Source organism: Oncorhynchus keta, chromosome 21, assembly GCF_023373465.1.
Source record: "Oncorhynchus keta strain PuntledgeMale-10-30-2019 chromosome 21, Oket_V2, whole genome shotgun sequence".
NCBI classification, from domain to species: domain Eukaryota; kingdom Metazoa; phylum Chordata; class Actinopteri; order Salmoniformes; family Salmonidae; genus Oncorhynchus; species Oncorhynchus keta.
In genome coordinates this window covers 35,623,182-35,638,081 of record NC_068441.1, presented here as the reverse complement: position 1 = coordinate 35,638,081, position 14,900 = coordinate 35,623,182, and the positions used below count along the sequence as shown (strand labels likewise).

The window sequence follows — 14,900 nt, the reverse complement described above, 5'->3', positions numbered from 1 at the left end:
CACAAACCACTAAACGTGTAGCTACGCTGTCTCCACAACCCTCCCCCACCTCGTCTGCCCTCACACAAACCACTAAACGTGTAGCTACGCTGTCTACACAACCCTCCCCCACCTCGTCTGCCCTCACACAAACCACTAAACGTGTAGCTACGCTGTCTACACAACCCTCCCCCCCCCAGTCTGCCCTCACACAAACCACTAAACGTGTAGCTACGCTGTCTACACAACCCCCCCCCACCCAGTCTGCCCTCACACAAACCACTAAACGTGTAGCTACGCTGTCTACACAACCCTCCCCCCACCCCGTCTGCCCTCACACAAACCACTAAACGTGTAGCTACGCTGTCTACACAACCCTCCCCCACCCAGTCTGCCCTCACACAACCCACTAAACGTGTAGCTACGCTGTCTACACAACCCTCCCCCCACCCAGTCTGCCCTCACACAAACCACTAAACGTGTAGCTACGCTGTCTACACAACCCTCCCCCCACCCCGTCTGCCCTCACACAAACCACTAAACGTGTAGCTACGCTGTCTACACAACCCTCCCCCCACCCAGTCTGCCCTCACACAACCCACTAAACGTGTAGCTACGCTGTCTACACAACCCTCCCCCCACCCAGTCTGCCCTCACACAAACCACTAAACGTGTAGCTACGCTGTCTACACAACCCTCCCCCCACCCAGTCTGCCCTCACACAAACCACTAAACGTGTAGCTACGCTGTCTACACAACCCTCCCCCCACCCCGTCTGCCCTCACACAACCCACTAAACGTGTAGCTACGCTGTCTACACAACCCTCCCCCCACCCCGTCTGCCCTCACACAACCCACTAAACGTGTAGCTACGCTGTCTACACAACCCTCCCCCACCACGTCTGCCCTCACACAACCCACTAAACGTGTAGCTACACTGTCTCCACAACCCTCCCCCACCCCGTCTGCCCTCACACAAACCACTAAACGTGTAGCTACGCTGTCTACACAACCCTCCCCCACCACGTCTGCCCTCACACAACCCACTAAACGTGTAGCTACGCTGTCTACACAACCCTCCCCCACCCCGTCTGCCCTCACACAAACCACTAAACGTGTAGCTACGCTGTCTACACAACCCTCCCCCACCCCGTCTGCCCTCACACAACCCACTAAACGTGTAGCTACGCTGTCTACACAGCCCTCCCCCCCCCCCGTCTGCCCTCACACAAACCACTAAACGTGCAGCTACGCTGTCTACACAACCCTCCCCCCACCACGTCTGCCCTCACACAACCCACTAAACGTGTAGCTACGCTGTCTACACAACCCTCCCCCACCCAGTCTGCCCTCACACAAACCACTAAACGTGTAGCTACGCTGTCTACACAACCCTCCCCCCACCCCGTCTGCCCTCACACAAACCACTAAACGTGTAGCTACGCTGTCTACACAGCCCTCCCCCCACCTCGTCTGCCCTCACACAACCCACTAAACGTGTAGCTACGCTGTCTACACAACCCTCCCCCCACCCAGTCTGCCCTCACACAACCCACTAAACGTGTAGCTACGCTGTCTACACAACCCTCCCCCCACCCAGTCTGCCCTCACACAAACCACTAAACGTGTAGCTACGCTGTCTACACAACCCCCCCCCCCCCCGTCTGCCCTCACACAAACCACTAAACGTGTAGCTACGCTGTCTACACAACCCTCCCCCCACCCAGTCTGCCCTCACACAACCCACTAAACGTGTAGCTACGCTGTCTACACAACCCTCCCCCCACCCAGTCTGCCCTCACACAAACCACTAAACGTGTAGCTACGCTGTCTACACAACCCTCCCCCCACCCAGTCTGCCCTCACACAAACCACTAAACGTGTAGCTACGCTGTCTACACAACCCTCCCCCACCCCGTCTGCCCTCACACAACCCACTAAACGTGTAGCTACGCTGTCTACACAACCCTCCCCCCACCCCGTCTGCCCTCACACAACCCACTAAACGTGTAGCTACGCTGTCTACACAACCCTCCCCCACCTCGTCTGCCCTCACACAAACCACTAAACGTGTAGCTACGCTGTCTACACAACCCTCCCCCACCCAGTCTGCCCTCACACAAACCACTAAACGTGTAGCTACGCTGTCTACACAACCCTCCCCCCCCAGTCTGCCCTCACACAAACCACTAAACGTGTAGCTACGCTGTCTACACAACCCTCCCCCCCCCCGTCTGCCCTCACACAAACCACTAAACGTGTAGCTACGCTGTCTACACAACCCTCCCCCCACCCAGTCTGCCCTCACACAACCCACTAAACGTGTAGCTACGCTGTCTACACAACCCTCCCCCCACCCAGTCTGCCCTCACACAAACCACTAAACGTGTAGCTACGCTGTCTACACAACCCTCCCCCCACCCCGTCTGCCCTCACACAAACCACTAAACGTGTAGCTACGCTGTCTACACAACCCTCCCCCACCCAGTCTGCCCTCACACAACCCACTAAACGTGTAGCTACGCTGTCTACACAACCCTCCCCCCACCCAGTCTGCCCTCACACAAACCACTAGACGTGTAGCTACGCTGTCTACACAACCCTCCCCCACCCAGTCTGCCCTCACACAAACCACTAAACGTGTAGCTACGCTGTCTACACAACCCTCCCCCACCCCGTCTGCCCTCACACAACCCACTAAACGTGTAGCTACGCTGTCTACACAACCCTCCCCCCACCCCGTCTGCCCTCACACAACCCACTAAACGTGTAGCTACGCTGTCTACACAACCCTCCCCCCACCCCGTCTGCCCTCACACAACCCACTAAACGTGTAGCTACGCTGTCTACACAACCCTCCCCCCACCCCTTCTGTCCTCACACAAACAACTAAACGTGTAGCTACACGGTCTACACAACCCTCCCCCCACAATAACACAGAATCCTAAGGAAATAAATAACCCACTATGGTGAATGCTTCCACACTAGCACTGGCAGACCACCCCGTGTAAACATCCACTCACAGACCTACGATCGCTAACTCTTCAATGTTCCCCGAACAGTCGCCCACATCTCTGGCCTTTAGTTTGAACCATGATAACATCTCTGATGCTTTGCATTTTCCCTCAGTAATGCAGGTGTTCTTTCCCCATCTATCATGGTAATGAGGGGTGCCTCATCTCCATAATTAATGGATGATATTAGTGAATATTATAAATACCAGAAGCTCATTTCAGAGACGCTGCTGTCACGTAAATATCAGCGCTAAAGTGCACAGCCATTATAAATGTCCGAGCATGGCTGCTACAGTACAGTACCTTTCCGCTAGCAGCTAGCCGCCCTTCCCTTCCAACCCTATTGGGAACTGGTAGAGTGTCTGTCACCCGCTGGCTACAAAGCTATTTCCATCCACTATGTTATCTGCTGCTGCTTGACATTCAAAACTCTAATGACTATCAGTGAGTCATGTGAAAGACACAGCAAGTGGCGGTCGGGCGGAGCAAGAAACTAGCTAATATTGTACAGCCACACTCTTTAAAATGGCTGTTTCAGCAGGATTCATAATGCTGTTTTCACAAGAGCTCAGTAGGTTCAGCACACTATCGGCCATATTGGCACCAAAAGCTGTTGATAATACATTTACATTGTAATTCGCAGGTTCACAGGCTCTGGCTGGGGCTATAGAGAAGACTCTTTAGGAGACAAGAGGGCCATTTCAGTTCTCTAGGGCCGCAGTGGAGTGAGGAGGGTTGAACATGAGCGTGAACATGAACTCAATTGGCTACACTTACGTGTGATGTGTGTGTGTTTGTGTGTGTGAGTGTGAGAGAGAGACTGTGCATGTGTCTGTGTGTGCAGATGAGCTTTTCCGTCAAACACCAGCTCTCTAAATAGATACTGGCTGCCTGCAGTTATCGTAGCATAGCAGAACTTAGATCACTGCATCACTGGCCTCATGACACTGATTTTAACTATTTAATATGATACATTGTTGATATCAGTGTCATATGCACCCAGTCTCTTATTTAAGCACGCAACGCAGAGTTCTTATGTACCACGCAACGCAGAGTGCCTGGACACAGCCCTTAGGTGCCTTATTGCTATTATAAACTGGTTACCAACGTAATTAGAGCTGTAAAAATAAATGTTTTGCCATACATATGGTGTATGGTCTGATATACCATGACTGTCAGCCAATCAGTATTCAGGTCTCAAACCACCCAGTTTATAATATAAGATATACCTCGTCTATAGTTCTTGGTCCTCATGCACTTATAAGTGGCTCTCAAATCGTTCCTCTCATTGACTGCTGCAGTCAATATGATATCATATGACTGGAGCCAGCAGGTTCCTGGGCTAATTCAATATATTTAATGGGGATCAGATGTTTGAGTCACACTGCAGCAAAACAGTTAATTGTTTAATGGAAAATTGAACAGATCAACAAAATCCTTCAGCAGTGGTTTGGAGAAATCTTATTCTGACAAACAACAGTCCATTAAGACCTCTAGTATATTGAGCTTCATTATCTATACCTCTGATACTGTGGTCAACCTCCAAACAACATACTACACAGCTAATCTAAGCAGTCATATCCAACATCAGCTCTGAAGATATCAACTACAAAAAAATATATATATACACAGTACCAGTCAAATGTTTGGACACACCTACTCATTCAAGAGTTTTTCTTCATTTTTATTATTTTCTACATTGCAGAATAATAGTGAAGACATCAATACTATGAAATAACAAAGTGTTAAACAAATTCAAATACATTTTACATTTGAGATTCTTCAAAGTAGCCACCTTTTGCCTCAATGACAACTTTGCACACAGTTGGCATTCTCTCAACCAGCTTCATGAGGCAGTCACCTTGAATGCATTTCAATTAGTAGGCGTGCCTTGTTTAAAGTTCATTTGTGTAAGTAATATATGCCATTTAGCAGACGCTTTTATCCAAAGCGACGGGAATCGAACCCACTACCCTGGCGTTACAAGCGCCATGCTCTACCAACTGTGCTACAGAAGGATCCACAAGTCTTTCATCAATGCGTTTGAGCCAATCAGCTGTGTTGTGACAAGGTAGGAGTGGTATACAGAATATAGCCATATTTGGTGAAAGTCCATATTATGACAAGAACAGCTCAAATAAGCATCATCACTAAGGCATGAAGGTCAGTCAATTCTGAAAAATTCAAGAACTTTGAAAGTTTCTTCAAGTGCAGTCGCAAAAACCATCAAGCGCTATGATAAAACTGGCTCTCATGAGGGCCGCCACAGGAAAGGAAGACCCAGAGTTACCTCTGCTGCAGGGGATAAGTTCATTAGAGTTTACCAGCCTCAGAAATTGCAGCCCAAATAAATTATTCACAGAGTTCAAGTAACAGACACATCTCAACATCAACTGTTCAGAGGAGACTGTGTGAATCAGGCCTTCATGGTCTAATTGCTGCAAACAATCACCCGACCTCAACCCAATTGAGATGGTTTGGGATGAGTTGGACTGCAGAGTGAATTAAAAGCAGCCAACAAGTGCTCAGCATATGTGGGAACTTCTTCAAGACTGTTGGAAAAGCATTCCTCATGCTGGTTGAGAGAATGCCAAGAGTGTGCAAAGCTGTCATCAAGGCAAAGGGTAGCTACTTTGAAGAATCTCAAATATAAAATATATTTGTATTTGTTTAACACTTATTGGTTACTACATGATTCCATATGTGTTATTTCATAGTTTTTATGTCTTCACTATTATTCTACAATGTGGAAAATATTAAGCATAAAGAAAAACCCTTGAATGAGTAGGTGTGTCCAAACCTTTGACTGGTACTGTATATTTATGCACTTTCTGATCAGTTAGAGGATGTTCACCAGAGCTTGTTTTGTTCAGGCAGAATGCGTCTGTCCATGTCTCACCTCAGGTCTGACAGGGTCTTCAATGCCGACCACACAGATGCAGGTGAGCTCGTTGAGGATATCGGCCTCGTTGTCCCAGTTTGGTTCTCCTGCCTCGGCAGGGAAGTCCCTGTAGGCCACACAGATGGTCCTTAGACCGTCACAGGCCATGGGCTCAATCACCACCTTCACCATCTCATCACGGTCCTTAGGCTTGAAGATACGTGGCTCCCCGTTCGTGTCCAGGATACGGGAACATCTAGAGGGTGAGGAGGGAAGGGGGGAGATAGAAAGATGGACTTGATCATCCACCTCCTCCTATCTTGGTGTATCCATTCATCAACGAAAGATATGACCAATCCCCCCCGCCCCCCTCTCCCTCCACTCTGTACTTGCGTAGGACGATCTCGGAGGCTCCCTTGCTGTACATGCGGAAGCCGCTACCGTCTGTGTTCTTCAGCACCGTGCTCATGCTCTTACGGGAGGAGTTGAAGGTGTACACCTGGAACCACACCTCTCAGTTAGTTATAACTCTCATATTATCACAATATGCTATATCACTATAGTACACTAGTTTGTGTGTAAGTTAGCTTTCTGTAAGAATAACGGGCAGTAGGTTATTTGTAAATTTAGTCTTGGAGCCACACAGAAAACACATTTATAAAAGTGAAATAAGTTACAGATTTCACAGTTAACTTCATTGATACATTTTGAAGCAGCTACACACCTTATACAGCTTCTCCTCAGGAATCTCGTCCCTGATTGGCTGGTAGTCCCTCTTCAGTTCCAGCACGAAGCCCAATAGGGAGCATTCTGTCTTGTTGCCAACGTGGCGGGGCAGACCTCCCTCCTTCGCTGGAGACTGGAGAAACAAACTAAACGTTGCACACACCCTGCCTACTGTATGCTACAAACATGTATATTTCATGGAGAAGACATAAAGTAAAAAGGAGCATTGAGATATGCATCCTACAGAGTGTAAAAGCAACCATAAAGAAATGCTCTAGAGAAGAAGACTATGCATTTGTCAGGATGTGCACACACTGCGTACATATGACATGAAGCTCCAGATGTCGAAGCGCTATGGTCCAAGGAATGATGGAAGATGAGTGAGGGATTCTCCTAAGGGCTATTTAAAGCCTGCATCTTCAGTCTTATGTGATTATCTGGTGGTATTGATTACAAGATGAATGAGTGGATAGAAAGCAGTATCATGTTTCTGGAATGTTATTATGGACCATCTTTACTGAAGACTGGGACGATATTAGCGTGTGCTTCAAGTGCCTCACTTAAGGATTTGTGTGTGTATGTGTGGGTGTGTTCGTGTGTGCGTGTGTGCGTGTGTGAGAGTGAGCGGTGAAGGTTTATTGTGAGTGCTCGTTCAATTTCTGCATTTGAGGATGGGTGTGTAAGTGTACAGTGTGTGTGTGTGTCTGTGTGTGCATCTCTCTCTCTCTCTCACCAGGATCTTAGTAGTATAGGCTGAGTTGATGGCGATGCTGTTGACCAGGACTTCCAGTGTGGATGGTTTGATGACGTCGGGTTCCGGTACTTTCTTGTAGTGTGTGTCTCCCAAGTAGGCCTGCACCACGGTCATACGGTTCATGGTGAGGGTGCCTGTCTTGTCGGAGCAGATGGTCGTAGCATTCCCCATTGTCTCACACGCATCCAGGTGACGCACCAGGTTATTGTCTTTCATCATTTTCTACACAGGGGACAAGACAGACAGAGGTCAGTGCTGTGTGTGTGTGACCTGACAGAGTAAGTCCGGTGAGATGGTGGCAGCTAGCGACAGCCCCTCTAGCACTGCCACTTCCAGCACCGTGTGCGTGTTGGTTTGTGCGTACCTTGACAGAGTAGGCCAGAGAGATGGTGACGGCTAGAGGCAGCCCCTCAGGCACAGCCACCACCAGCACAGTGACTCCGATGATGAAGAACTTGACAAAGTACTGGATGTAGATGGGGGTACACTCCTTCAGCCATGGGCGACCCTGTACCCCGAACGTATCAATCACGAAGTACAGAATGAGAATGACCACCGTCACTGCTGACATGATCAGACCTGGGCAAAAGAAACAAAGTATACTGTTTCTATCTGGCGGTCAAATCCAGGAGCAGGCATGTACAGATGTAGGACCTTAATTTGATCACCCTTAAAATTGTATTGTATTTCAGGTTTAAAAAGGCTTCCAAAGTTTGGAATTTCCACTGAAATTTCATACTTGATCGGCCCTTACGAAAAATGTTTAACCCCTACAAAAATATCTATTGGTTATAATCCACATAATAATTCACATTTCCTGTTGCTGCAGGATTATTTTCCTGCTGTAGCTCAAATTACAATTTTACATCTGTATGTACACCTGTGTGTACGTGTGTCAGGGTCCTAATGTTTTTAAGACCTTCTCTAGTCTTACCTGCCTTGCCGGTCTGCAATGTCTATGTGTGTGTGCCTGTGTAGGTCTGTGTGCACGTGCATCTCTGCCTCTGACCTCACCTGCCTTCCCGATTAGCACAGCCAGTTTGGTGAGTTTGCCCTGCAGCACAGACTTCTCCTTCTTGGTGATCTGAACCCTCTTCACCTGTTTGACCTCCACCTCCGGCTCCTTCTCCTCGGACTCAACCTCACTCTTCAGGGGCTGGATCTCCAGGGCAATGCCGTCCTGGGTCTTAGCTATGGGACAGGGTAGATGGATGAGGAAATCGGTAGGGTAGAGGGAGGTGGTGGTGGGAAGAGGGTGGTGGGGGTGGAGGAGGGCAATTAGTGGTGGTGAAAAAGTTTGAGGAGGGTAAAGAGGGTAGTGATTGGAGGTTGGAGATGGTTGGTGGTGAGATTTGTTTTGGGGGGGAGGGGGGGGGGGCAGGAGGAAGGGAGATCGAGGGGTTGTGGTTCAGTTCCGGTTGGAAGAGAGACAGAAACACGGTCACCAGACCACCAGACCAGTGATCCACTAAACCATGTGGATCATTTCATCTCTTAAACCAGAACAGATCCCTTGTGATCAACACTGATGTTATTATTTGTTGTTAGCGGTCAGTTTGATGGAGAGTTCAGCAAATGCGATTTATTCTTCATTAAAGTAAAATTAGTACTCAATAATTAACTGATTGATTGTGTAAATACTCTAATGCATAAATGAAACATTGCGAAAGCAGGTGTTGGAAAGTGTAAACATACAGCACAGAATTCATCAGGAAAAGCTTGAGATAAAGGTAAGGATTTAACAATACAAAACTGATTTGTAGCAGCATTTTAACGCTATGCATCGGACGAGGGGTGGGGGTGGGTGGACGAGGGTGGACGGGTGGACGAGGGGTGGACGGGGGGTGGACGAGGGGTGGGGGTGGGTGGACGTGGGGTGGGGGTGGGTGGACGAGGGGTGGGGGTGGGTGGACGACGGGTGGACGAGGGGTGGAGGGGTGCGTGGCTGGACAAGGGGTGGGGTTGGGGGGGTGGAGGTGAGGGTGTGGACGAGGGGTGCGTGGCTGGACAAGGGGTGGGGTTGGGGGGGTGGAGGTGAGGGTGTGGACGAGGGGTGGGGGTGGACGAGGGGTGGGGGGGTGGGGTGGGTGGACGAGGGGTGGGGTTGCGAGTGTGTTACCCCTCAAAAAAACTCAAAGAAACTGACAAACTGAAAAAAAGAGAACAAAAAACAAAGCAGAGATACAACCACCACAAAAATAAAATTATGAGCTAGAAGACGAGGCTGCACATCTCCAGAGGTAGTTTTTATTTGCGAAAGAGACAGAAAAATAAATAAAGAGAGGTAGAGTCAAACAGTGATCGCGAGAAGAGAGTACGAGACAGCATGAGGTCCTGAGCAACATCCTGGAAAGAGGCAACAGTGAGAGAAAAGAAACAGAATAGAAAAACAGAACAGAACAGACAACAATCCACAGCCCATTGATAATGTCAGGCTGCAACTCCCACAATGACCCACTTCCCAGAGTGTGTACAGTCTCCCTAACCCTTTGACCCTAGTTCTGAAGTTAGCATTAGATAGATAGAAGAATTTAGATTATAATTATATATACAATGTCTATTATAATTATGTTTAGATCCCTTCTTTTTTAAACTAAGCCCAAAAACTATTACCAAATTCACAGATACTGAAAAATGATATCAGGGGTCCTACCACTCCTATTCCATTTACTCTCAGGAGCCACAGATTACTTGTCATCCATAAAGCTATGTGGACATTTTCAGAATATATATTTCATGTTGTGAATGCAGGTTGGGTCGACCTGTCCCTATTAATTTAATGTTGTCCTACTCTAGCATTAGCTACCGCTCCATGCTGGAGAGGAGAGAAGCTGTTTACTAGTGAAAGGCCAAGGGTGAGGGGAAGGAGAGAGGAGAGGGCAGGAGGGCTGGGGAGGGTCTGTGAGCAGCAGATGCTCAGGCCCTGGGAGGCTGAGTGGGGGGGTGGGGGGTGGGGGCAGCTTGGATGAGTTCTGGATGACACGTCACATGGAGGGTGGAGCGGTCCAGGCCAGGCAAGCTGTAAGAGCTACAACATAGCATGTGAGGATGAAACTTTCTATTTGGGGCTAGTAGAACTAACCCTTTTGCAGCTCTGTGATTGAGGTAAAGATAACCCTATTTAGCCCTAGAAGGGATTCAAATCTACTGGAGTTGTTGTGTTATTATTTTAACCCCATATAGCTCTGACGGATATACCTGCAGAAGTCTAGAACAGAAGAATAAAGAAGGATACTCCTGGGAAGCTCTGTGATTGATAATGGTTGACTACAGTTGTGTTATACTAACCCCTCATAGCTCTGAAGGATATAGTCTACAACAGTAGTGCTGAATGCTAACCCTAGGTAGCCTTGAGATGGATATCGTTCTACAATAGTGGCATTGACGGCTAATCCCACTTCTCTCTCTGGGGACCAGTGGCAGGTGAGAGTTACATCCTTTCACAGGTAAAGCGAGGCGAGAAGAACCTCCCCTTTTCAGAAGGTGGAGGGAAGCGAGAGCATGAGAGGGAGAGAGGGAGAGAGGGAAAGAAAAGAGAGTGCATAAGACTGACACGAAACTCCCAGACTGCTGCTGAATGGAAGGGGAGATGGAGGGATGGAGGGGTTACCTTTGTTGCGATTTTCGGGGGGTCCTTGTTTTTTACCTGTTCAGACAGAGAGAGAGTGCGGAATGCTGATAACATGGCTTAAAGGAAATTAAAAAATCATAAAACCAAAACGAACAGAAGATCAAAACAATAAAAATTCAAGTGTGTGTTGGGGGCTGGAACGGGCTGTCAGAGGAGAGAGACCGCTAGTTGGTTTAAGGCTGTAGAGTAAAGTAGAGCATCCATCCACAGACAGCAGGATCTGTTACTGGTGACACTGGGCTCGTCTGTTTCAATCAATACATGTGTAACTAACGGAAATAAGTTTTATAAGAACACACATGCACCACACACATGCACACCTCCCATCCAATCACTCATGGCCCTGTCTTGACATTTGGGGGGAGGGGTATGTGGAGATGAGGTGTGTGTGAACAGCAGTTGTCAGCTGAGCAGCAGCAAGCCCTGAAGCCTAATTTGGCCACTCTGCCCCCTCTCCTCTGCTCTCTGGGTCACTGTATCAATATGTGTGTATGTGGCAGAGGGGTGTGTGTGTGTAAGTGTTTGACAGACTTCGTGTGTGTGAAGGGAAAGTGTGTTTGCATGAGTGAGCATATAGAAGGTGAGTATGTCTGAGTCTGTGTGTGAAGGTGAGGGGGAGGTGTGGGACTGTGTGTGTGCTTCTAAGTATGTCTGCCCTCTTCCACCATCCTCACTATACACACCTGTCTCAGAGGAAGACAGACAGTTCAGCACCCAGTGTGCGTGCCTGTGCTGCAGCCAGTGTGTGCGTGTGCAACTAACTAGCCTTTACTTGCTCTGATCTACTCGAATAAACCCATAACATTAAGGTCATGACGGCTGCGTTCAACAGTTTCATGAACATTTGAAATCTCAGGCTAATTTTGTGACGACTACAGATGCCAATTGGAATGAGTCATTGTATTGCAGCTCCCTCCTCTGAGCTGGCACATTCAGCCCCTTTAGAATGAATGCCTGAAAAACAGAAATCTTAGCAAAAAAAACTCTTACCAAACAGAAAAGAAAACCCAAATAAGTGTTAGTATGGAACACAAGCTCAGTAGAGGCCATGTAGATATATATGTAGATTAACTGCACTGGAGGCCTTAGTGTTGCTTGTTAAATTAGAACACATACGAAAGGGAGGGATGAAAGAGAGTGGAAATCCGTTTTTCCTGACAGTGGGTCTGTGGTACGGGTATAGAATGACCACATCATCATCCTTGAAAAGAACAGAACCACTCCGGGAAAGGAGTGATCTAGAAAGGGCCTCGGTTTGGATGTGAAATCTAACACCGGGGATTAGAGAAATAAGGACAGTGATGTCAATGAAACTGAATGGAACCTCTGGCCTCCATGGTACAGTGTTTACCATGGCTGTCCCATCTTTCTTTACATCGTCCTCGAGTTCAACAAACTCATTCTTCCACTAGAATCTTACCTCAGGGAACCAGCGCTCACGTAGAAAGACAAGGATAGCTCGGTAGATCGAAACACACACACACAGGAGACAGATTGGGGAAAAAGCCAGTCACTGACTCTCTGTGAACTGTTACCATGGCGATGTGCATTTGTCGTCGTCCCTCCAATCTCTTACCTTTCTTGATCTTCTTTTCCTCGTCGCTGTCTCCCGCCCCCAGCAGAGTGAAGATGATTCCAGTCTGAGAGTTGAGACCCACTGCAGACACCACCATTCTACCTGATCCCTCCATCACATGGGTGCCTGGAGGAGGAAGGGGGAGAAAGAGAGAGGATAAGAAGAGAGTTGGGAAGGAGAGAGAGAGATAGATTAACAAAAAGGTCATAACTGTGCCATATGTATGAATAACTGTACTGTCTGTTATTCCAATGTCCTCAATTTTCAGTCTACATACTGTATCACACGACATGTGTTTTCATTTAAAACAATAGAGGTCCTGACTGGGATATTGATAATAGTGATATTATGAATAGGCACTCTCACCAGACAGCAGCATGGGGTCTTTCTCGAGGGACTTCCTGACTTGGTCTGATTCACCAGTCAGAGAGCTTTCGTCAATCTTCAGGTCGTTGCCCTGGATCAGGATACCATCAGCTGGCAGCAGATCACCTAGGAAACAGTTACACAATTATATGACTGTGATATCCAATGTCTCACCGTATTCCGTACCTTTGCATATCTGGTCAATGTGACCTCATCATATTGGTTCATTGTATTCAGACCTGGGTTCAAATATTATTTAGGTTATTTCAAATACTTTCAAAATCATTTGGAAGTAAGTATTTTTATATTTTTTATTTCAAAACATGTAGTTGAATATTGAAATGTATTTGGAAATACACTTGTAAAGTATTGAAAAATACTAAAATACACAGTGTGTATACAAATAGTTTAATACTCCCACGCATTTGAACCAGGTCTGTTTGGTATTTTAGATAATGCAGGCCTATTTGGAACTAAGTATTTGAAAATACCTTCAAATAGTAGACTATTTATAGTAATTTATTTGAAAATACCTTCAAATACTTCCAATAGAAGTAGTTAATTAAGGCCACGTTATTTGAAAATACTCAAATAGACAGAAATTAAGTATTTAAATAACAAATACACATGTATTTAAACCAAGGTCTGACTGTATCCTGTCAGGGGAATGCCACAGCATGTTTCACTCAAGCACATTTCATCTCTTATTTTATCTGAACCATGTCTTACCGTATTTGATCTGGGCGATGTCTCCTGTCACTAGTTCGGACACAGGGATCTGGATGACCTGGCCTTTGCGGATGACAGTGAACTTCTGCTCCTGTTCGATGCGGCTCTGCAGCCCGCGGAACTGCTTCTCCTTGCTCCAGTCGTTAAACGCTGTCACCAAGACAACGATTGCAACAGAGAACAAGATGGCGGCGCCCTCGATCCAACCCGCCTGCGCCTCGCCCTCATCCTCCACTCCAGATGCTGTCTCACCACACACTGGGGAAAGCAGAACACAGGACCACAACATGATCAGGTCAAGACCAGGTCAGTGATATAAGACCACAACACAACCAGGTCAGTGATACAAACAATACCACAACACGACCAGGTCAGTGGATCAGGAAATGAAAACATTTGCAAACCCTCAATTCTCCCTTCATGCCCCAGTCCCCCTCACCACCCCTCCCACCTGTTCTAACTGCCCCGGGTTAGGGTGTACTACTCACGTTCGCTATCTCCCCCGGGAGGGTGGTAGAAGGACAGGCCCAGGGAGATGACGGCAGCAATCTCCAGGATGATTAGAGTAACATCCTGTAGAGCTTCCCACACCAGCGCCAGGAAAGACTTAGGCTTTTTAGGAGGGATGAAGTTCTTCCCAAACGCTGCGTGGCGCTTCTCCAGATCCACTGGGTTACCAGACAGACCTAAGAGAGAGGAGGACAATAAGAGATTGAACAGACAGGTAATAGAGTAAACAGTTATCACAGAAATGCATACAACAAGATCAAACAATAGATGATGTTGAATATATACATTCAGCTTGACACAAGGCTACTTTAGAGGTATGAAAAATGCATGACAAACAATCAGGATTAGAAATGTTTCGGAGATTCTATAGGTTGCTGTATTTGCCTTGGTTCAAAGGTCAAAACGGACTCTAAAATGCTGCCATACCAAATAGAAACAAGTAGAGCCGGCCGTTCAAACACACCCATCCACACCCCATGTCAGCCTCCCACTGTGGACACAATCTGCCAGGCAACTACTGCCAAAGGCTTTGACATTCATTTGGATGAAATACACAAACCAGTCCGAAAAACATCTTATCCCTTGTGTATTTTTCTACAATCAAACCTTTAGATCAACTGGTATTTCCCGAATTAAGATAAAAATAAGTTTCATAGATTCCGAGTAATATATCATCACCTCATTGAAATCTTAATTGTTGCAAATAAATCTAGAAAACTGCAGAAAATACAAAG

The 14,900-nt window shown here is 47.2% G+C and overlaps 1 protein-coding gene across 6 annotated transcripts in view; it reads right to left on the bottom strand.

Moving 5' to 3' along the window:
* The window catches only part of LOC118400501 (plasma membrane calcium-transporting ATPase 1-like), a 239,659-nt gene that overhangs the window by 135,414 nt on the left and 89,345 nt on the right, over positions 1–14,900 (bottom strand). For 4 of the 6 annotated variants that reach the window (XM_052473769.1, XM_052473766.1, XM_052473765.1 and 1 more), the window contains 11 exons: positions 14,145–14,342; positions 13,657–13,914; positions 12,928–13,053; positions 12,562–12,687; positions 10,965–11,000; positions 8,369–8,545; positions 7,719–7,933; positions 7,334–7,576; positions 6,599–6,733; positions 6,264–6,373; positions 5,893–6,130 (listed from right to left, as the gene is read on the bottom strand). In XM_052473769.1, coding sequence (XP_052329729.1) covers positions 5,893–6,130; positions 6,264–6,373; positions 6,599–6,733; positions 7,334–7,576; positions 7,719–7,933; positions 8,369–8,545; positions 10,965–11,000; positions 12,562–12,687; positions 12,928–13,053; positions 13,657–13,914; positions 14,145–14,342 — 1,862 coding nt within the window. The remainder of the gene's footprint in view (positions 1–5,892; positions 6,131–6,263; positions 6,374–6,598; positions 6,734–7,333; positions 7,577–7,718; positions 7,934–8,368; positions 8,546–10,964; positions 11,001–12,561; positions 12,688–12,927; positions 13,054–13,656; positions 13,915–14,144; positions 14,343–14,900) is intronic. The other 2 variants (XM_052473771.1, XM_052473770.1) reach the window with 1 other exon arrangement.